General features: G+C 35.0%; 4 protein-coding genes across 5 annotated transcripts; 1 reads left to right on the top strand and 3 right to left on the bottom strand.

Moving 5' to 3' along the window:
• Positions 1 to 2,890: 2,890 nt before the first annotated feature.
• LOC18039361 (acetyltransferase NSI) lies at positions 2,891 to 7,913 on the bottom strand. 2 transcript variants are annotated; one of them, XR_002904795.1, is made up of 9 exons: positions 7,756 to 7,913; positions 7,539 to 7,624; positions 7,246 to 7,306; positions 6,303 to 6,489; positions 5,994 to 6,093; positions 5,785 to 5,885; positions 5,131 to 5,224; positions 4,774 to 4,921; positions 2,891 to 3,962 (listed from the first exon to the last, which is right to left on the bottom strand). XR_002904795.1 is itself a non-coding variant. In XM_006429575.2 (8 exons), exons 1-8 carry the CDS (start codon positions 7,911 to 7,913, stop codon positions 4,842 to 4,844), a joined length of 867 nt encoding a protein of 288 aa, XP_006429638.1. In that variant the 3' UTR covers positions 4,541 to 4,841. The 2 variants fall into 2 exon arrangements, 1 of the variants encoding a protein (XP_006429638.1); XM_006429575.2 differs by lacking the exon at positions 2,891 to 3,962 and having other exon boundaries at positions 4,541 to 4,921.
• A 1,605-nt stretch (positions 7,914 to 9,518) lies between these two features.
• Positions 9,519 to 12,629, top strand: LOC18039699 (BTB/POZ domain-containing protein At3g08570). Its single transcript, XM_006429574.2, has 5 exons — positions 9,519 to 9,561; positions 9,654 to 9,806; positions 10,425 to 10,491; positions 10,641 to 11,795; positions 12,034 to 12,629. The coding sequence occupies exons 2-5, from the start codon at positions 9,715 to 9,717 to the stop codon at positions 12,553 to 12,555; spliced, it is 1,836 nt and encodes a 611-aa protein (XP_006429637.1). The 5' UTR covers positions 9,519 to 9,561; positions 9,654 to 9,714; the 3' UTR covers positions 12,556 to 12,629.
• Positions 12,630 to 12,819: 190 nt separating this feature from the next.
• Positions 12,820 to 14,064, bottom strand: LOC18039698 (V-type proton ATPase subunit E2). The gene is made up of 6 exons (XM_006429573.2): positions 13,961 to 14,064; positions 13,731 to 13,831; positions 13,488 to 13,644; positions 13,191 to 13,387; positions 12,995 to 13,094; positions 12,820 to 12,855 (listed from the first exon to the last, which is right to left on the bottom strand). The coding sequence occupies exons 1-6, from the start codon at positions 14,060 to 14,062 to the stop codon at positions 12,820 to 12,822; spliced, it is 693 nt and encodes a 230-aa protein (XP_006429636.1). The 5' UTR covers positions 14,063 to 14,064.
• A 1,497-nt stretch (positions 14,065 to 15,561) lies between these two features.
• LOC18039697 (acid phosphatase 1) lies at positions 15,562 to 17,208 on the bottom strand. The gene is made up of 3 exons (XM_006429572.2): positions 16,737 to 17,208; positions 16,404 to 16,616; positions 15,562 to 15,810 (listed from the first exon to the last, which is right to left on the bottom strand). The coding sequence occupies exons 1-3, from the start codon at positions 17,108 to 17,110 to the stop codon at positions 15,633 to 15,635; spliced, it is 765 nt and encodes a 254-aa protein (XP_006429635.1). The 5' UTR covers positions 17,111 to 17,208; the 3' UTR covers positions 15,562 to 15,632.
• Positions 17,209 to 19,979: the final 2,771 nt, after the last annotated feature.

The raw sequence follows: 19,979 nt of genomic DNA, 5'->3' as shown, positions 1-19,979 counted from the left end.
TCTTTGCTCGTACCCTAGTATTTAGACTCTTGCTTAGGAGAGAGTCTTAATGGTTGATAAGTCTTACTCATCATATGCCCAACTAGTTTTCCTATAGTGTATTCTATTACGATTTAGAATATTACATACCTTTAGGCATGATTTAGGATGTGTTTTAAGTTATGTTTATTGTTAGTTAATCCATGATACAATAATCACACTAGATAGTTTCTAGACAGCATAGATATCTCTTAATAAAATATATACTTTAAAAACGATTAACAAGAAGAATCTTATTTTTCTGTAAATTAGAAGGGCTTATTGAATAAATTTTACTTCATAAGATTTGAACTCATTTTATATGGATTTCCAAAAAAAAAAAAATACAAGTAAATTTTTATTGAACTCGAAAATGTAGAAGTTTAGGTAATTCTGAAAGCTCGGTTGGTACTTGACCACTGATTGAATTGTTGTTCATAAGACTGCACTTAACAAAATCTATGAACACAAGCTCCAAGAATAGCATCAAAGTACTGGTTAATTTCAAAACATTTGACTAACTAGCAAGTGCATGGCTTTGGTCAATTTTGCACATGTTTTGGGCAGTGGTCCTCATATATTATTATTATCGTCCAGGTTTAGTATTTCTAAGTTAGAGCAATTACCAAGCTCGTCAGGTAAAGACTCTGATAACTGGTCTCCACTCAATAGCCTGCAAGAGAAGATTCATTGTGTGTTAAGCACTTGAAGCAATATGATACCAAGTCGAAACCTTGACATTCTAACTTACCGGAGATTTAAACGAAGCAGATTCCTACGTCCTTCGGTACGTTACCATTTATATTGCTCCACATGAAGTCCCTGGCAAAAGAATACACCAAGGAGAAAAAAGTAAATGATAGATTGGAATGGTTGAAGATTCAATGCATAGCAATTTGTTTTTTACATGACGGACTCACAGTATAGCCATAAGAGATAGTTTCCCAAGTTCAGGAGATAACTTTCCCGAAAGTTCCATATTTAGCAACCGCGTTAATCGTATAGAAACCTAAAAATATATAAGCCAAAACAAATCACTTTTGATAAAATGCACAAACCAATCTTAGTTCATTTCAAAACATTCAAAATATAACAGTAAAACTTCTCTCATATCTCAGCAACCTGTTTGTGATTTACTATAAACTCACATAGCAACTTCATGTGCTAATTAAGTCAAGACTACTAAAAATATCTGATGAACTTACAATTCTTGGACATGGTAATAGCCATCATTTGGATCCAAGGGTGCAGATTTCCACGGTCCAATTTGATTTACATGGATCGGTCTTTTTACAATTATTGATAGTTTTCCCGATATCTTTTAAGTTTGCAGTGGATTGACTTCAAAGCATCAACAGTGACGCATAACAAACAACTTTACAAGATGATCGAGAATTTAATAAGAAAGATTCGACAGGAAAATTTTAGCTTGCGGTGTATGTATTTTCAAGTACAAAATGAAAGTGAAATCAACCTTCTACTGGGTGAGTACGATTCTGTCCAGAAACAACTAGGAAAAAGCAACAAGACTATGAGGCGACTGGAGTTATCCTAATGAGATAAACTCCCCGCCGTGCCATCTATGTAACGCAAATTCAGCACAAACCCGAAAGAAGATTCAGAAACCTTTTGAGGCCCTCCAGTGGAAAGTGCTTAAAATACCACAAGAATGTTTCTTTCTTTAACCCAATTGGGCATTTAGACCATCGTGATTGTTGCTACAAGAAAAGCTTACAGAAGCTTGATGACTAATAAAGCCAATTTTTTTGCATGGAATATAATGTAGAGCTCTGAATGGAAGGAGGATTGGGACAGGGTATTAATTAAGTTTTAACTCAGTAAAAGGATTTGGTAAGCGGCTCTGTCCAAGTTGGAGGTAACTGAATGCTAGCTTGGCCTCGGACTTCGTCCTTCGAGCGTGGCGCCAAAGCTTAACTTCTTTGATCGCATATAGTTAATAACATTTGAATCACTGAATTGTACTAATATTGCAAGAAACAACTATGGTTTATATTTTTATTTCATGAGGAGCCATGTCGTTAAATTTCATACAAGCTTTGCCCATTGACTTCTTAAAAGTGTATATATATTCCGATGAGAATCAAAAATCATTTTTATTCATGTGAGCGAAGTTCGACTCGAATTTCACGTACCACTTAATGAAATTTCATAAATTGAACAATAATTTAACTATTTATTGGTGAAGTTTTTAAAAGCAAATCAAGTCTATGGACAAGTTGATTTCAATATAACGGTCTGACTATCGATTTTCAATAAATTGTATAACAGAGCCCAATGGCAAAAATCTACATAGAAAAAATTACAAATTTTCTTAGTAAATTTTGTTAAAACTTAGGGACCGAAGCGCTGCAACAGCATCGCCAACAATGTAATAGCTAACATTCATTTTAAGATGTTCAATAGTTTATCATTTTAAATTTATTTTAGTTTTAACCAAAACGACCAGATTCAAATGTCAGTTAAAACATCTCTTTCATTTTTTTTTCTTTTTTTTTTATTATTATTATTATTTTTTAGAGAAAAGTATGCGTTTCATTAAAAGACCAATAACGGCTTAAAATACAATGTCATATAGACGTAAATATAAGATTACATCAAGTTTAAGTACAATTATAAGACAATACCTAAGACTCAAGTTGAAGTTACGACAATGTCTATAAATAATTCATAACTTCAAACACTACTACAAATTTCTACCAGATGAAAGGAGAGTAAATGATTTCACACATTAAGATCCAACAAAGCACTAAAGGAACACACTTTCACTACTATAGAAGAAACTGCTTTCCAATCAAAAGAAAAAAAAAATTCATATTATCTGGTATATATAACACAATACAACACAATTCTAACCACAAAACACAAACAAATAATAATAAAATCACAAAACTACAACAAAACCACCCCTACGATTCACCAAAAAGTCTCAATATCAATGAACCCTATCCCAAGGTCATCAGAATCTCGCCCCAGGTCATTGGAACCTCTCGATGCACCACTATTAAAGCTCTCAACAGCTTTAATATAGGCATACCCTTCTAATCATAACACTGACATGATCCTAACCCAGACACTGAAAGGACAACATCTATGCAGACCACTAGAACCACCGTAAAGCAGTATAGAATCATGCCAAAAAACACGACTAAAACACGAGACTAACACAACACAACACAGCATAACAAGAAGCACAATAAAAGAAGCTGATACAATGGTGGCTGGTGGCAGCAGCGGCAGTGGGGGTAAGGTGCTGTTAGTTCATGGTGGCCAGTAAAGAAAGAGTTGAACAGCAGATCTAAAGGTTTGGTGGTTTAAAATTCTGGCTGTGATGGCTATGTAATTACACACGCAGTGATTGATAAGGTCCGTTGAAGTTTAGCCGGTAAGTAATGGTGGTTGGCTATTACATTGAGAGAAAAAAGAATTTTTCTTTCCTCCTCAAGTCCATATTTTAATGCGTGCAGATGCACTTTTTCCAGTTTTGTTGGAAGTCTTCATAATACCAAATTCTTATCTTTCACTTAATCATAGCTGGGAAAAAAGGTCATTCAGCACACATGTTAGTGATAATTTCAGTTACCCAGAAACCTCTCAGAAAAAATCAGAAGAACTTATCCATTGGGTGCTTGGAATTGGAATTGAATGAGTTCGGCAACATTAGTGACTCCAAAAATACTTACCGAAATGTTGATGTCGATATGGCCGAATGATTCTAATGTTTTCATACTTCAATTACCAATTAACTAATCAGTTGAGTCCAGTAGAGGCAAGCAAATGACATAAATCAGATCAAAAAATATATGCCCACTTCTTGGACAGTCTTCATAATACAACACTTTGCCGGCATGGAGCATCATTTATCATCACTCTTGGTCAAAAGCTGACACTCAATGACATATTGTGGCTCCCCTTTAATTGAAACTCTAATAAATCACGATGAGGAAGATCATGTTACTGTCTATTACATCTAATCTTTGAATAAAATCATGCATCATTTTGAACATGACAAAGCAAAATATTTCCATTACATCTAATCTTTGAATAAAATCATGCATCATTTTGAACATGACAAAAGCAAAATATTTCCCTGATCAACTTCCATTTCCTCCATCGATGCCATTGAAATTAAATATCTGACTAAAAATCTAACATGACGTGCAGAAAGGCTGTACATGAAATTTAAATCATGAAAGCACATTTCAATGCATTGCTAAGCACAATTAAAAATAACCCCACTAAATCTAAGAAGTCAACTTTTTTTATTTTTGGTGTTATATTCAACTAGTTTAACGAGCATTGATACTAAACAAAGTTTCATCTGTCAGCATTTGTATTAGTCAAATTAACCGACAACCTACCTTCACCAAGTACATGTCATTCTTGAAAGTTAAAAACAAGAGACTATCATTTTATTTACCATCAACCTTACAATAATAAAATTGAACAGAGCAACAATTAATTTAAAACTATCTTATGCAAGCATAAATCCAAGTTGATAATGTAGATGAAGTGGGATTATGACTCCACCGTAAATAAATAGGAATATATACAAGCTGTAGTACCAGTAGACGTCATTATAACAGTACAAGAAATAGAAATCCACTTAGCAAGAAACAACTATTGATTTTGTAAACTTGTAAACTCATGGCAGATGGCTCACATATCATTGATTTCTTATCCAAAAGAAACAATATATATATTTTGCAATTGTATTGTTAGTACAGATTTACATACAGATCATCTGCTGCCTCTGTTCCATACAAACTTGCCGGCTGACAGATAAGAGTCATTGCCAGTGGTCATTAATACTTTGGGTGCCAAAACATGCCCTTAATGCCCTCCGGATCAGGTTCAAAACCTAAATTCCGATAGAAATCCACAACTGCAATGAAAATACAATAAAAATAAGTTGAAACTTCAACATTCAGAACACTACTTTTGCACCTGATTTACTGGGTTGTAACTGGCAAGGCAACAATCTCTAAGTAATCAGCAAACACAGCATATAATAAGTATAAAAGTGAACTAACATTGATACTTGAAATGAGAGTAAAAGGTCATGAAATAAAACTTGTTTAGAGGTAGTTATACCTTGACTATCAGCGAAAAGTGATATATTTCCAATATCCTTTTGGAGCAAAGCCCTGACTACCTTTTCCACAAGGGCTTTACCAAGACCTTGGCCCTGAATGGAAAGAGCAGTGTTAGTAAAAGATACACTGCAGTCAACATAAAAACTTAAGCAATAAGTTATCTATTTATCACACAAATGGTGCTCTCATTCTAACAACACAAGTTCTGAACTCCCATGGTAACCTTAATTTTTTATCAGAACATCTAAAAATATTTTTATATGTCAAATCACCCCCAAATTGAAACATTTCTTGTAATGCTTTCAAGGAGATTCAAGAGCCATTATATTAGAATCAATTCTGTGTTATCTCATATTTGCAGTTTCCCATCAAATTATTGGGCCAGATCCTTGTTCCCGCCCAGGCCAAAAACCTGCTATATATCATTCAAGAACAAAATCATGATTACAGTACTCTCATTAATTATCCAGTTCACATTTCTCCAACTCTCCATAACCATCATATGCAATATTTCATACATCATATCTTAATGTGCTTTTGTTGTCACAGTTCTGCCCGAAAAGATGACCTAGATACCCACACAAGCATGTCCGCCCACCTAGTGTTGCACTTAGGTATGTATTAGTCCATGTTCATGTAATAAAAAATTTACCTGGTAGCTAGGATCAACAAGGACATCCCATATTGTAGCATTGAAAGCATGATCTGATGTAGCACGAGCCATGCCGATTAAGGTCCTTTGCTCATTCCCCTCTGTCAAATAGCTTCACCAAGTAATTTAGTGGTAGATACAATTGTGCATCTACAGCTAAATATACCAATTATAGTTGAGGAGAAATAGTTATCATTCTTAAAAAGTACCAGATCCTGGTGATTTCCTTATAGAATGCAAGGTGGCTACCAAGTAGCTATTTTTCAAAGCTGCAGCTAGTTTTGACAGCGGCCTCCGAGGCCAGCCTACCTATCAAAACATGTAATATTATGCATTTTAATGATCTAGATTTCAGAAGTAGATCAAAAGATTACGTTCAAATTTAGAACTAAAAAGCACTTCAAACACGGGGAACAATTTGATGCACATGTGTGCGTAAAATCAAAAGTAGCTTGGCTTGCAGGTTCTGTATATATACATGCAGCATTCGCAAAAAGATACCTAGTGCCAATAAATACCTTATCGCATAAGGTTTGAAGCTCATATACATCAACATCTCCACCTGATGAGAATATTATTTGCTCAATTACTCCATCTGGTTGAGTCTTTTCAATAAGAACAAACTCCTCAGGCATCGGTTCTTCCTCCTCTTCTTCAAGATCAGGAGGTGCTTCCATGACTTGTGTTGAGTTGTTTTTCAAGAACCTGTGATAAGAATAAAACAACAATAGAAATGAAGACAATGATAAGATGGCGAAGTTAATTCACGTTCCATTTGAAAGAACTAGAAAGAATAACTGACTGAGAAACAAAGCCCAAACAACCCCAGTCCAGTGTTGTAGCCCCGAAACCAAATCAATGGAGGGGGTGAAACGTCAAACTAATGAAGGAATTACATAACCAAATGGAAACCTGCATTCTTACTAAATCTCTGAACTGGAAGCTACATGATTATCTCTATCGTGCCAGCCACAAACATGTGTTTGGATATTCTACTTCTCCCTCAGAAGTCCACCAGACTCAATTCTTGTAAATTATGTTATGTCATGCTATTGTCAATTCAACAAATTGGTGTAAAACATGAGCAGCATAGACAAGAAAATATACAAATTGAACCATAGCACCATATTGGGTGTGTGGTGGAATTTACACGAAGAATAAATATCGTACTTTACTGACTAAACCAGAAAATACCAAGCAACAAATATCATTTGTTCACTGAAATATAATTTTTTCCCTTTTTTATTTTTATTTTTTTGCAAAATACAATAACACTCTTGCCCAACTGGAGGAAAGATGTTAACTTGACAACTAGATAAAAAAACTTCCAAACTTGGACATTGAGTTGTGTTTACATTTATATCAACAAGAAGGAGCATTTGTTAGCATGCACGAGAGGGCAGGTGCACTTGTGCATCCGTGTCCATGTAGAGTTGAAAAAGAATACACATATCACGTTACCCTGATCTGATGGATTCCCAAAACCTAGCCTTGAATCGGGAAACCTTTAGCTTCCTGCTTGCTGGAATAAAAAATATAATCAAACAAACAAAGACAGACAGTCAGTCCAAACTCAAAATCATTGTATCCCAAATTCAGAAAAAAGTGCAAAAGTTGCGATTTTTGAAGAACATTAATAAAACTAACTGACTAAAATTTCCATTTTTGAACAACATTAGCTGCTCAGTAAGCATCTATGAATAGGAAAAAAAAATATTGAACCCGAAATTAGAAAGAAGAGATAGCGTGCATACCTTTGGAAAGCCCATAATTGGGATTGCTGGAAAACAATAACTGATTAGATGATTGACACTGGCAACCAAATGAAACAATTGGGCATCTGCAAAACAAGAATCAAAGTCATAATCAAACCAAAAACAGCTAAAACTAAATAAATAAATAAAATTGAGATTCATGAGAAGTAAAAAGGAAAGTGAAGTGAAAAAAGGATAAAGAGGGTCTCAGTCTCACCGGGAAGGAGAAGCCACAGCATTATAGCTTAACATTTTTTTATCTTCTGGTTGTAGTAGAAGATGCAGGCACTCTCCCCTTTCAGTCCTCTGGTGCTGGTGCCAAACATCAACTTGCCACTTGCGCCCCTTTTTTCGTATTTTCACTCTTGTCCTCATTGTTTTTTTTCATTTCTCTCATAAACCCCTCAATTTGAATATCGCCAAGTGGCACCCTTAAAGTGAGAAGATCAAAGTTTTCATTTTAATTAAGTTATAAACAAAATTAAACAAAAGAAAAAAAAAATTGAAAAGCTTCAATCAAATATTTTTGTCATGTCACCAATGGGCCTTTGGTCCAATGGGAGAGCCTTGCACTTATAATGTTGAGTGTAAGGGTTTGAGCCTCCATAAGAGCATTATGGAAGTTAGTTTCAGTTCTTCCTCAATTATCAACTAATTAAGTGGAGATAATCTCTCCCTTACAAAATGTGAGTGGAGTAGGCACCCCTCGAATATTAAAGAATGTTTAAAGTATTTGGGACAAGTACTTCGGTGGGTTAATATATGGCGGTAGTCCTAATTATTTAATACGATTGTAAATATTGTAATTGTAATGTCTGATATAATATCAATAACAATCTGTGTATAACAGAATTAAATATATATATATATATATATATATATATATATTTGTCATATCTTGTAATACCTTAAAGTTAATTCTTTTTTTTGATAATTTATTCTTTATTATATTAAAATGAAAATCCTCTCATTAAAAAAGTGATTTTACGAATAACTTGCATAAATTTATATGCACTATTAGATATGAGGCAAGACAATTAAAGACTTTGGTACGTTTAACTTTGCAAGACAATTAGATATGAAGCATGACATGTCATAAAATTCAAAAGAAGTCCATACCCAAAAAATGTTTTTATAGTAATGAGCCAAAGGGCAAAGGGAATGCAACAGTCTCTATGTTGGCCTCCAAGTTACCTTCCTTCCATCTTTAGTCATGTCCATGGAGATGCATCAACTGCACCCATGTCTCCTAAAATTCCATTATACATGTGCATATATTTTATTTAAATAAATTAAAGAAAATGCAGTTACAAATTAAAAAAGAAAAAAAAAAGTTGGCACCCATTATTTCTTGCAATGTACTTCTCTCTAATAATTTCCATCTTTATTGAGTTCCGTGCCATTCAAGCCGCCCACTCCTCTCTCCTTCCACGCCCTCACACCTTTTTGTTTTTGTTTTTTTTTTTTTTAATTTTAACAGTAATCAATTTTCAGAAAATTAACGCGCTGCCACAGCCAATGTAAATTGATTCCCAGTTTAGCTTAATCACTCCTAATTAAAATGATAACAGAGCCGTTGAAAAAGGTTCAAATTTAGCAGTCAAAGAAAGCATAAAAGTAACGTGCCAGTAGGACGAGCCATACTATTTGGTAGCCATAACATTAACGTTCGTCGCTCCGCAGGCTTCAAACTTCGAAACTTTGAACGTCTTTTGTTCAATTTCTTTAATCTTTATTCTGTCCCTCAGCATGGCGTGAAGTTAGCTGCCTCTGTTATTTACTTACTGCAACATCACTCTTTTTATTCGTTTCTTTATAAGACGTAACATCATAAAGTTACATTATCTATCTAAAGACACCCACAAAGCGCACATAGTGGGGACTGGGGAGGGGAAAAAGAAGAACGGAGAAAGCAAATTAAAGGTGACTTGCATTGATCAGCAAAGCAGTCTGTGACCAGAAAAGGGAGGGTGACGGGTGACCGTGACGCAAGTAAATTTGTTCGGACAAAAGGGTTATTTACGTAAGTTCCGATGTTTCCCTCCATTTGACTAGAGAGACTGTTCTTGTTACATTTTTATGTTTCTTTGACTGTTTTTGACTGCTGTCTGAAAGAGAACTGAGAACTAGAGAACTTGCGGAAGGTATAGAGATAGAGACAGAGGTGGAGGTAGAGATGGTTTCTTCTTCAGACAGCCCTTTCTCTTCTTCTAGCAGTACTAGCCGTTCTCCAGCTCCCAAGTTCTGCAACAACTCCTTTACCACTCGGTACCATAATAAAAACACATGTTTGTGCTTTTTTATCAGTTTTAGTAATTACTAATAAACTATATAGTTAATCTGAATACAATTATATATATATATCTGTGTGTGTGTGTGGGTGTGGGTGTGTTTTGTCTTGTTTTTAAGTTAGTTATTTAGTGTGTGTGTGTGCGTGTTTCTCTTGTCCTGTACATCTTCTGTTAGCTATAAACGTGGGGTTCAGTGCTTGGATTAGTAGATGATTTTTCTTTCTCTTTTTTTAATAGATAATTATTTAGTTGTTTCAGTATGTTTCTTTGAGCTTCCATTTAGTTTTTTAAAAATAAAAAAATATAAGTAAAAATAGAATTTCTAGGTTCTGTACTGAGCTGATAATTCTCTTCTTCACAACATTCTTCCAACTCTTTTTGGTTTAAAATTATAAATCTTGAATTATTGTTAACATGGTAGATCAAAAATGTCTCAGCTTTAGAGAAATGAAAAGGGTTTCAGGATCTGAGATTATAAAGTACGTTGATTTTCCCACTTTCTCTGGTTTGGTCCATTGATTTTTTTGGACAATCAGTTTATTTGTGCTAATTTTCATCTGAGAATGGTTATAATGTTGAATCCTTTTGCATGCAGAATCTTTTCAGATGTTGCCGGAGACATTACAATTGTTGTTGATGGAGAATCTTTTCTACTTCACAAGGTAAGATCTTTGTCAAGCAGTTACAACTTACAAATTGAAGCAATTTTGTTTGTAATGCATTGGTATCTGCTTTATATTCTTCTTGAACTTGGTTTGGTTTCATGGCAAGCAATCTAATTAAATTTGTGTTATTTGTTTTGGATGCAAAGTTTCCTCTGGTATCGCGAAGTGGAAAGATTCGGAAAATGGTTGCAGATGCTAAGGATTCCAATAGTTCGAAATTGGAGCTCCATAACATACCAGGTGGACCGCAGACGTTTGAGCTTGCCGTGAAATTCTGTTATGGCATGAACTTTGAGATCACAACTACCAATGTTGCCAGTTTGCGCTGTGCTGCAGAGTACTTAGAAATGACTGAAGACTACCGAGATGAAAACCTCGTTGCGAGGACTGAAGTTTATTTGAATGAGGTTGTAGTACAAAGTCTCGAGAAGTCTGTGGAAGTGCTTTCAATTTGTGAGATGCTACCTCCTGTAGCAGAGGAGGTGGGGATTGTGAACAGATGTGTCGAGGCTGTTGCCGTGAATGCTTGCAAGGAGCAACTAGTGTCAGGATTGTCCCGTTTGGATTGCAATGGTGAGTCTGCTGAGCTTAAAAGTGGGTGTCTTGAGTGGTGGATTGAGGATCTCTCAGCACTAGGAATTGATTATTATCAGAGAGTTGTATGTGCAATGGGAAGAGCAGGCATTAGACCTGATAGCATTACTGCATCTCTAATGCATTATGCTCAAGCATCATTAAAGGGTATTGGAAAATTTCAAATTTGGAATCCGGCAAGGATGAAATCAAATCGTACCATGGCAGAAAATGACCAGAGGACTATATTGGAAACTCTTGTAAGTCTTCTGCCAAATGAGAAAAGCTCTTCCATTCCACAGAATTTTCTGTTTGGGATGTTAAGGATGGGAATCATGGTGGATGCTAGTATTGCCTGTAAGCTTGAACTCGAAAGGAGGATTGCTTTTCGGTTGGAAATGGTTTCGCTTGATGATCTGCTTATACCATCTATCCAGACCGGGGATTCATTATTTGATGTTGATACTGTCCATCGGATACTGATAAATTTCCTACAGCGGATTGAAGACGAAGACAATGACAATTGTGGGTATGAATCAGAAGGCCTTGGTTCTCCAGGTCATGGTTCTTTGTTAAAAGTTGGACGGCTCATTGATGCCTACCTTGCAGAAATTGCTCCCGATCCTTACTTGAGTTTGCAGAAATTCATCGCTATGTTAGAGATATTGCCTGATTATTCTCGTGTCATTGATGATGGGCTTTATAGAGCAATTGACATATATTTGAAGGTAAGATCATGAAGATGACAACTCTGTTGATTCCAAAACATTTATGTTCTCTGTACACCAGTCTTTAGCAAGAACAGTTAATGATATCAAAAAGTAGGTCTTGTTTCATGAATTGTCCTATCTTATTATTTTGCTTTTTGAATTTTGATATGCTTTGTAATTGAGGTCTAGCTTTAAATCAGTTTGTACTCACTTTTTGTTTCAGTTCTGACTAGTACTGTTTCATTTTCTTGCTCAGGCTCATCCAATGTTAACAGAACATGAATGCAAGAAGCTCTGCAAGTTCATAGACTGCCAAAAACTCTCCCAAGAAGCCTCCAATCATGCTGCACAGAATGATAGACTCCCAGTGCAAATGGCGGTTAGAGTCCTCTACTTCGAGCAACTACGTTTGCAGAATGCCTTATCAGGAAGTTCGGGAGATGGATTCCTGTCACAGAGAATGAGCAGTGGTGTCCCAAGTGCAGCCATGTCCCCTCGTGATAACTATGCTTCTTTGAGGAGAGAAAACCGAGAACTTAAACTTGAAATTTCAAGAATGAGAGTGAGGCTGAGTGAGCTGGAGAAAGAGCAAATGTTCATGAAACAAGGCATGATAGATAAGTCAGGAAATGGAAAAACTTTCTTGACTTCAATCTCCAAAGGGATTGGAAGGATTGGAATATTTAATGGTCCAACTGGAGGTAAACGTCAAAAATCCAGCCGAAAATCTCGAGGAGACGGGAAGACTGGCAGGAGTAGGAGGTATTCTGTTTCTTAGCTAAGATTTTGTGTAAGAATTTGTAGTTCAATTGTATATTAGTTCATGATTTATGAGTTTTGGAGTGATTATGGCAGTTTATCATATCAGCATGATAACAAAATCCTAGTTTTATTTCATAGATTTCAAACAATTAGTCTAACAAAACATGGCATTATGCCCTACTGAAAGATACACACAAAACTGATGAACCATGAAGCTTAACTTCTTCAAGAAATTAATCTTTGCACTTTAAGAGGTGAAAATTTCTGCTTAATCAGTCAGTCATACTCCAACTTTTCCAAGAAGCCGCTTTCTAATCTGCAAGGATACAAGAGAACAAGCATAAGCTCAATCTTGACTTCTTGAGGGATCCAACTCCATAAAAGAGAGCACTTACTCAGATAAAAGTTAAGATCAGGAAAGAATATCAGTCCAATCCTTTTAGCGGAATACATACCTCAGGGAGATTTTGTCTGAAAGCAACATTCAATCTTGCATCTAAAGTATTCTCTAGGACTATCTTCCCATCTTGTGAAGCCACAACAACTCCACCCGAGCTTTTAAACCATGAATCAACGATACAAGCATCATAAAAATAGAAACAACCATTTGATCATTCGATTAAGTAATAATTAATAACCAATGATCATTACCAAGAAGGTTCGTGAGAATCAGCACTCTTTGGAGGTGGTGGAAGAAAAACTTTATCATCCATGGTGATTTTGGGAGCTTGTCTTTTGGTTTTCTCTGCAAATTCCTTTTTAGCTTCTTCTACAATCGACTCCACTAGCTTACGATCCATCTCTCTACACCTCAGCAACACTGCTTTCTCATTCAGCCTCAGCATACTCTACAAAATTTGAAGGCAAATAGTTGATCATGACAATTAACCAAAAAATAACGTGCAGACGTTCGCACTAAAGAAAGACTTTTATCAGTGTAATTATTACTTGAACAATCAAGCCTTTGAGAACGGTTCTGTATTTGTTTTTGTCATTGGAAACATTTAGCAATTCTTTGCTCGCAGCCTCTTTCATGGCATTCACCGCATCATCTTGAGCTTGAAGAAATTGTATACGAGCTGCATTCAGCTGCATTGAGTACTCGCTGCCGTTGCAAAACATTTCAAAATTCATTATAAAAATAGTCATAAGATTTTTTTTTTTTTTTTTTTTTTTTGGAGAAACACTCACATTTTCCTGCGAGCTTCAGCTTGTTTTGACTTGCGCTCGTATTCCTGTTTGATCTTTTTCTTTTCAGCTTCAAATAGTTGCATTTTCTCAATATTAAATTCCTGTCAAAGCATTTGCATAATTACATTGCATGCCCCAATAGAATAATTTAAGGAAAAAAATTACAGAACCATGGAAAAAAAATGAAATGAAAATTAGGAATTTGTTGAATTTTTTAATATTTAATGAACCTCCTCGGCAGAAACAGAAATTTCATTGGCTTTCTCCTCTGCTTCCTGGCGAATGAACCTCACCATCTGTTGAATCTGCCTCGAAACATCTGCATCATTCATTGTTTTTTACAAAAAAAATAAATAAATTCGTAAGTTAATTGAGGAAGATTGTTGTTGTTCTACAAGAACATAAATTGTTGCTTAGTTTTATTTTATGCACTTAAAAGAACATGAATCATATCTCTTCCGTTCTTGTCTATTTGTTTGATCCGAAATTCCTTCCGAACTTATCTCTCGCTTGGACTTTTACCGAATCCAAATCTATTTAAGAACAAAAGCTCATAATGCAATACTTATGCTCTTAGATATAATTATGTAATTAAATGATAATATATTGTCATGATAAGTATATATAAGTATTTTTATTCTCCGGTTCAGTATTTACTTTGGCCGGAATATCCAGGTAAATAATTACTAAATTGAAACTGGATTAAAGTCCGGGGAAAAAAAACATTGCAATTGATGATGTTTTTGTTGTTGGTATGTACTTGTGGGGAATGGAAAATGTAGAGAAATACAATAATAATTGTGGAACTTTATTACGTAAAGTAATGTATTTACAACTCTGTATGTAGGAACAAAATAATAGTAATAGGTAAACTGCAGAAAATTATGTGTATTTCAAGATATGTTACAAATGTCGTTTTCTTTAAGATGTTATTTGTCTTCACCAATTGAGTGATACACATGGTTTAAGTAAATACGCCTCCAGGATACAATGAATCACTTGTTTGTTTGCTTGTGTTGTGCATCGACGAAAGCAAACCAGAATACTCTTGAATGTTGCAAGCCTGCCAAGAAATAAAATATTGTTCCTACAGAAAACAATATATTGAATTTTTAATACACAAAAATAAGAGTTTTATATGAAATTCGTTCTAGAAAAGAGGGCTAAGAAAAGAGTGGTGTAGGATCATTGTTTTCATGTATAAATGGCTTAAACATGATTTCTATTTATACACATAATTGTGCCCCTTCATTTGGGTTGTCATCTTTCATGATACCTCTTCATTCATGGCCATTGGATCAAGATTTAATTTTAATCAATGGTCCAAATTAAACAATCACCATTTCAAATGAAATGTCACCATGAAATGATGCATTTCTAAGTGAAATGTCACCGTGAAAAGTATATTCTTAAATGAAAAGATACTTTTTTTATAAGCCACAATTAATTGGACATGTCCTTATAATAAAACATTATTCATTTAGACATGTTTTTACAATGAGTGATGATACAACCATAAACTCTTGTACAAACTGACGTGACGTTAATTCATTAGTTGAATGAAAATATAAAATAATAAAAACAAATCATGTAGGCCAAGTGATATTTAATTCAACCAATCTTATCGTGTCACATAAGTTTGTATAAAATAAGTTTGTACAAGAGTTTGTGGCTATATCATTACTGTTTTACAATAAGACATTATTTTATTTAGACATGTTTTTTAGACATGTCTTTACAATAAAACACCATTTATTTTCAAAATTTTTCCAACAATTTATTCTTTTGTTGTTTATAATATGATCTACATCTGATAATCATATTCATTTCAGAGACATATGACAAGACCATTTCCAATTCAAACTTGGATTTTGATGACAAGAGAGTGAGCATGGAATTCAATCAAGGAACAAAGTACATGGGATTGGGAAGCTTGAAAGTGCGATTGCCAGTGCATTCTCCCTGTAAATCGCTCCATTGATCGCCAATATTGCCCCAAATTCTGTAACCTTCTTCCAGTAACTGCTTCCGAATTTCAGACTTGTAAGTCACTGCATTTTTTCCCTTGTCGGCTGCGGTCCTGTGGCCACCAACAAATTGAAATTAGAAAAATATTTGGTGTAGAAAAAGATGAGAGAAAAAAAAAAGAAAAAAAAAGAGAGTAGGTGGATAAAAAGAGAAGATAAATTTCTCTCGTGTTTCTCTAATGCTAAGCAGAACTCTTTAAATTATATATGACGTGCATAGCGTTCACTTTTCCACAAGGCAAAAGTGAAAAAACTGTTGTCCATCGCTGTCCAATCGGATTACAGTTGAAAAAAATAAAAAAGAAAAAGGCTAATGCTAAGTGCATGTAACTTAGAGAGATCCAAAGAAAAAAAGTAATACTAATTCCAATTGGCATCTTGTCGTTGATTTGGACAACTTCAACCCCGTGACTTAATAGTATTGTAGGTAACGTTACTCTACAAAGTTTGTATTATTTTATGTTAAAAAACAATTCAAAAACTTCAATAGACCATTCAATTTAGTAACGTCCCACGGCGTATGACAAAACTGTCCACTACAACACGAGCAGTATCAATTGCCCACTTAAAAAAAAAAAAACAATATTTCAGTTTCATCAAAGCTAGAAACTAGTGATTAATATTAATTAAAACCATTCCAAGTTACCTCATAATCAGCCGCTCATAGCCAACGAACCCCTGATTATGCAAATTATCACGAGTTACTTGCCCAAAAGTCTCTTCATCTCTTCCAGTAACCAAAATCACTTTTAATCCACTCTCGATCAACTTGTTAAACAAAACAAGCACGCCAGGAATCGCAGGACACCCTCCTTTTAGCGCCCATGCCCTAAACCCAGCCGGGTCATACGGGTCACATCTATATATATATATACACACACACACACACACATCACCAAATCAGCCAAAATATATATAAAAAATCCCATCAAGGAAAGGAGGGGAAAAAAATTATTCATTTTATCAATTAATAATATACCCGTATCGTTTTCCTTTATAGTAATAAACATTGGAGATGCAAGTGTCATCGACATCGAGAATCCAAGCATCCATGCCGTCACCAGAAAGAACAACTTCATTGACATAGCTCAAGATTTGCTCGACGACCAACTCGACGTCTCGGTCGTACTGCCCGCCGATCATGTAACTCTCGACGTAGCGCAAGCACTGAGTGGGGACCGTGCGCCATGCACGCACATTGTTGGCCTCAACAGCCAGCCTCCAGCTCAGGCAATAGCTCGCGCCGTCACCAGGCATGCTATACCTAGAGTTAGGATAGTCCTTCGTGCCGGTTGCCTTGGAAAATATTGCAAGCAATAAGAACAATAATACCTCCTTTATAGGCTGCATCATTGCCTTTTATACCGTATGTGCTTATTTCTTTTTCTTTTTTTTCCCTCGGTTTCCTAGAAAAGAAATCAAGCAATAAAGATTAATGGATAAGACATGATAATGACCAGGGAAAGACTTGTTGAAATTTTTTTTTTTTTTTTTTTGCCAAATGAAAATTTATTTAAAATCAAAGTCTAGTCTAGCAATTTGTCATCATGCATGTGGAATAATAATCTTAACAAACACTTTCGAAAATGACAGATTTGACAAAGATTTCGTGAATTTTAAGCTGAAAATTTACGGCGCATTTAGCCGCAGGGAGATTTAAAGGGCAATGATGGGGCTATCAGAGAAGATGCATGGAAGGTGTCTTTTATATTATATTATATTATATTAAATATGTTGTAGGGAAGAATTTGGACTGGTTCTAAATGTAAGATGAACAAACCACACGACCGAGTCGTGAGACGACGTGAGTCGTGCGCAATTGGAATTGGTGAGGAGGGCGACAAGAAATCTTATTGCGTAAGTTGGGGGGCAATATTGCGTGTGATTTTGTTGGTGGTTTCCTTCTAGAGGGAATCTTTAGCTAAGAAAGTGATGAGAGAATTAGTTTCATCTTTGATTTGTAGCTTCGTTGTCTGCCACGTGACTTTTTGATGATTAAATGCGTCGTGTCTCTTCAGTTGAATGATTGAGCTACACTGAATGAACTAGTAATGATGGGATAGATAAGCCAAGACGTGTAAAATAATGAAGAAGTTTTACCATTTAACCGAAAATTAAAATATAATTGGCAAATCAATTTTGGCAATTGGCCGGCTTTCAAGAATGGTTGATTTTTTTTTCCACCTTAGTCTCCTTACCTCCTTTTCCAAAGTTCTACTAACCCGGTATATATGTTATTATATGACTCACTTATCAAAAACAAAATTTAAGAACAATATTTACAATTAATATATCGGATTTTGATGTGTCTTTATGTAATGGCGGAAGAGGATAACAAATGCTAATTAGTGATCACCAAAGCAAAGAAGATATTAATTAATTATATATGTTCGAGTGAGGAAGTTATTCCCCCACAGCCTAAAAAAAACACTCTCTTAAAGAAAATAGAACCTCAGAGGATATATTATTATTAATTGAGCACTGATATTTGGAAGAAATTGAACAAGAGAACGTATCGTGTAATTATAAATTAAAAAAAGGAAAGGAAAGGTATATATTTGACAATTTGAACCAATTATTAAGCTCCATGCATGCAAAAGAGAAGAGACTTTTTTACTGTGGGGTAACAACCTTTCGTACGTAATGCGCACTAAGACAGCAATTGCATGTGAGATTGTCTTTGTTCCTCTTCTGCTTTTTCCAAAATAATTATTAAGTGCATGCAGCATACTTAGACTCCAGATAGAAAATAGTTTCTAACTACACTAGCTTGGTTTTGATTTTATGTCATATAAAGATTGATGGGTTTTGATTTATATATACTCAAAATTTAGCTCATTAATTGAAGATTACTGTAAGTATATTCGTGAGCCAAAGTGTGGCTTTCTTGGATTAACCTAGAATAGAAAAAAAATGGATAAATGAAAATAAAAGAGAAGAAAGAACGAAGAAAAGTGACCTATATAATCAAATTAGGTAAATGTTGCAAGAACTAATACATATGTACGTGGTAGCTAGTCTGGAAAATGGCAAAGATGCTCGAACAAAGTTTGGATGATGAACACAAGTAGTAGCAGATTAAAACCTAAAGAGAGAAAAAGGAAATACAAACCTCAACAATTAATTGTAGCTAGCTACAACAATGTTCTTCATTATATGTGCCTGGGAAGAGTGAGTCGATTGAGGTGGCGGGGCCCGTCAGAAAGCAAAAAAGACATCAAATTGATGAAATGTGATTGGATTGCAATGGCCGAGGTGGGGGAAGAACACATAGGCGGCAGATCCCAGTGGCCCACTAAACAAGTTGGGATTAAAATTTAAAATCAACCGCTAGGGTTTTGTGGGTGTAACTAATGGAGACGGAGTCAGAGGGCATCAACTTCCGCAAAAGTGGAAATTAAAGCAACTATTTGCATTGTTCAGTTAAGTCTTTGCCGTCATCGAGTACTATTTATTATAGGATGCCACGTCAAAATAAATGTGTATAACATAAGCATAATATTAAAGAAATTAAAGGCAACCATATGTAGTGTTTAGGTAGGAGATAATAGTGTTCATAATGCTTCATATGTAGATTTATATATAGCCCTCACTTGCATATGTACCACCACCGCCTACATATTCCCTCTTGATAGCCTTAATTCTTTCTTAACAAGGGTTTAATCATCTTAATAAATATCAAATATTCTGGATCATTATCATTAATTGAAAAAAAAAATTATTGTTATATGTGTCTATATTCAAAGTATAAATTTGAGATTAGACTATGTTACATTGTAGTTAGACAATGTTATGTCAAATTTGTATTTCACATAAAGTCTTTATTAGTTGGATGCAAAGTCCAATTAGCACATAAATATGGAAGAATTGAAATTTGAAGATATATGTATGTGGGGAGATGGGAATCTATCTATTATTGCCCAAAAGCTAAAACACTCACCCATAAACCTTAGATGGTTGTTTTTTTTAATATATATGTGTAAGATTACGGAGACTTTTGAGTTGATAGTGTGAGACTTGTAAATTTTCTTTTTCTATCATAACTTTGGCGAAAGTGGATGTTGCTTGCCTTTCTTTTCAAGTTATTGCTTTGTGGGGGGGGGGGGGGGGGGGGGGGGGGGGGGAAAAAAAAAAAATTCTTTTTTTAAAAAAAAAAAAAACCCCCCCCCCCCCCCCCCTTTTTTTTTTTTTTTTTATAATTTGTACCCCCCCCCCCCCCAAA

Source organism: Citrus clementina, unplaced genomic scaffold (assembly GCF_000493195.1).
Source record: "Citrus clementina cultivar Clemenules unplaced genomic scaffold, Citrus_clementina_v1.0 scaffold_6, whole genome shotgun sequence".
Classification (NCBI taxonomy): domain Eukaryota; kingdom Viridiplantae; phylum Streptophyta; class Magnoliopsida; order Sapindales; family Rutaceae; genus Citrus; species Citrus x clementina.
This window is presented reverse-complemented; position numbering and strand designations above follow the sequence as displayed.

What these genes read in the sequence shown, in the direction of transcription:
- LOC18039361 (XM_006429575.2), bottom strand. Translation starts at nt 7,913, where the DNA reads ATGAGGACAAGAGTGAAAATACGAAAAAAGGGGCGCAAGTGGCAAGTT. An exon ending in GCTGTGGCTTCTCCTTCCCG is followed by an intron (nt 7,625 to 7,755) that starts GTGAGACTGAGA and finishes CTTGTTTTGCAG; the next exon opens with ATGCCCAATTGTTTCATTTG. An exon ending in TTGTTGATCCTAGCTACCAG is followed by an intron (nt 5,225 to 5,784) that starts GTAAATTTTTTA and finishes CTTTCCATTCAG; the next exon opens with GGCCAAGGTCTTGGTAAAGC.
- LOC18039699 (XM_006429574.2), top strand. Translation starts at nt 9,715, where the DNA reads ATGGTTTCTTCTTCAGACAGCCCTTTCTCTTCTTCTAGCAGTACTAGC. An exon ending in AACAACTCCTTTACCACTCG is followed by an intron (nt 9,807 to 10,424) that starts GTACCATAATAA and finishes TTTTGCATGCAG; the next exon opens with AATCTTTTCAGATGTTGCCG. An exon ending in CAATTGACATATATTTGAAG is followed by an intron (nt 11,796 to 12,033) that starts GTAAGATCATGA and finishes TTTCTTGCTCAG; the next exon opens with GCTCATCCAATGTTAACAGA.
- LOC18039698 (XM_006429573.2), bottom strand. Translation starts at nt 14,062, where the DNA reads ATGAATGATGCAGATGTTTCGAGGCAGATTCAACAGATGGTGAGGTTC. An exon ending in GCTGAAGCTCGCAGGAAAAT is followed by an intron (nt 13,645 to 13,730) that starts GTGAGTGTTTCT and finishes TTGCAACGGCAG; the next exon opens with CGAGTACTCAATGCAGCTGA. An exon ending in TCAGACAAAATCTCCCTGAG is followed by an intron (nt 12,856 to 12,994) that starts GTATGTATTCCG and finishes GTATCCTTGCAG; the next exon opens with ATTAGAAAGCGGCTTCTTGG.
- LOC18039697 (XM_006429572.2), bottom strand. Translation starts at nt 17,110, where the DNA reads ATGATGCAGCCTATAAAGGAGGTATTATTGTTCTTATTGCTTGCAATA. An exon ending in TATAAAGGAAAACGATACGG is followed by an intron (nt 16,617 to 16,736) that starts GTATATTATTAA and finishes ATATATATATAG; the next exon opens with ATGTGACCCGTATGACCCGG. An exon ending in TATGAGCGGCTGATTATGAG is followed by an intron (nt 15,811 to 16,403) that starts GTAACTTGGAAT and finishes TGGTGGCCACAG; the next exon opens with GACCGCAGCCGACAAGGGAA.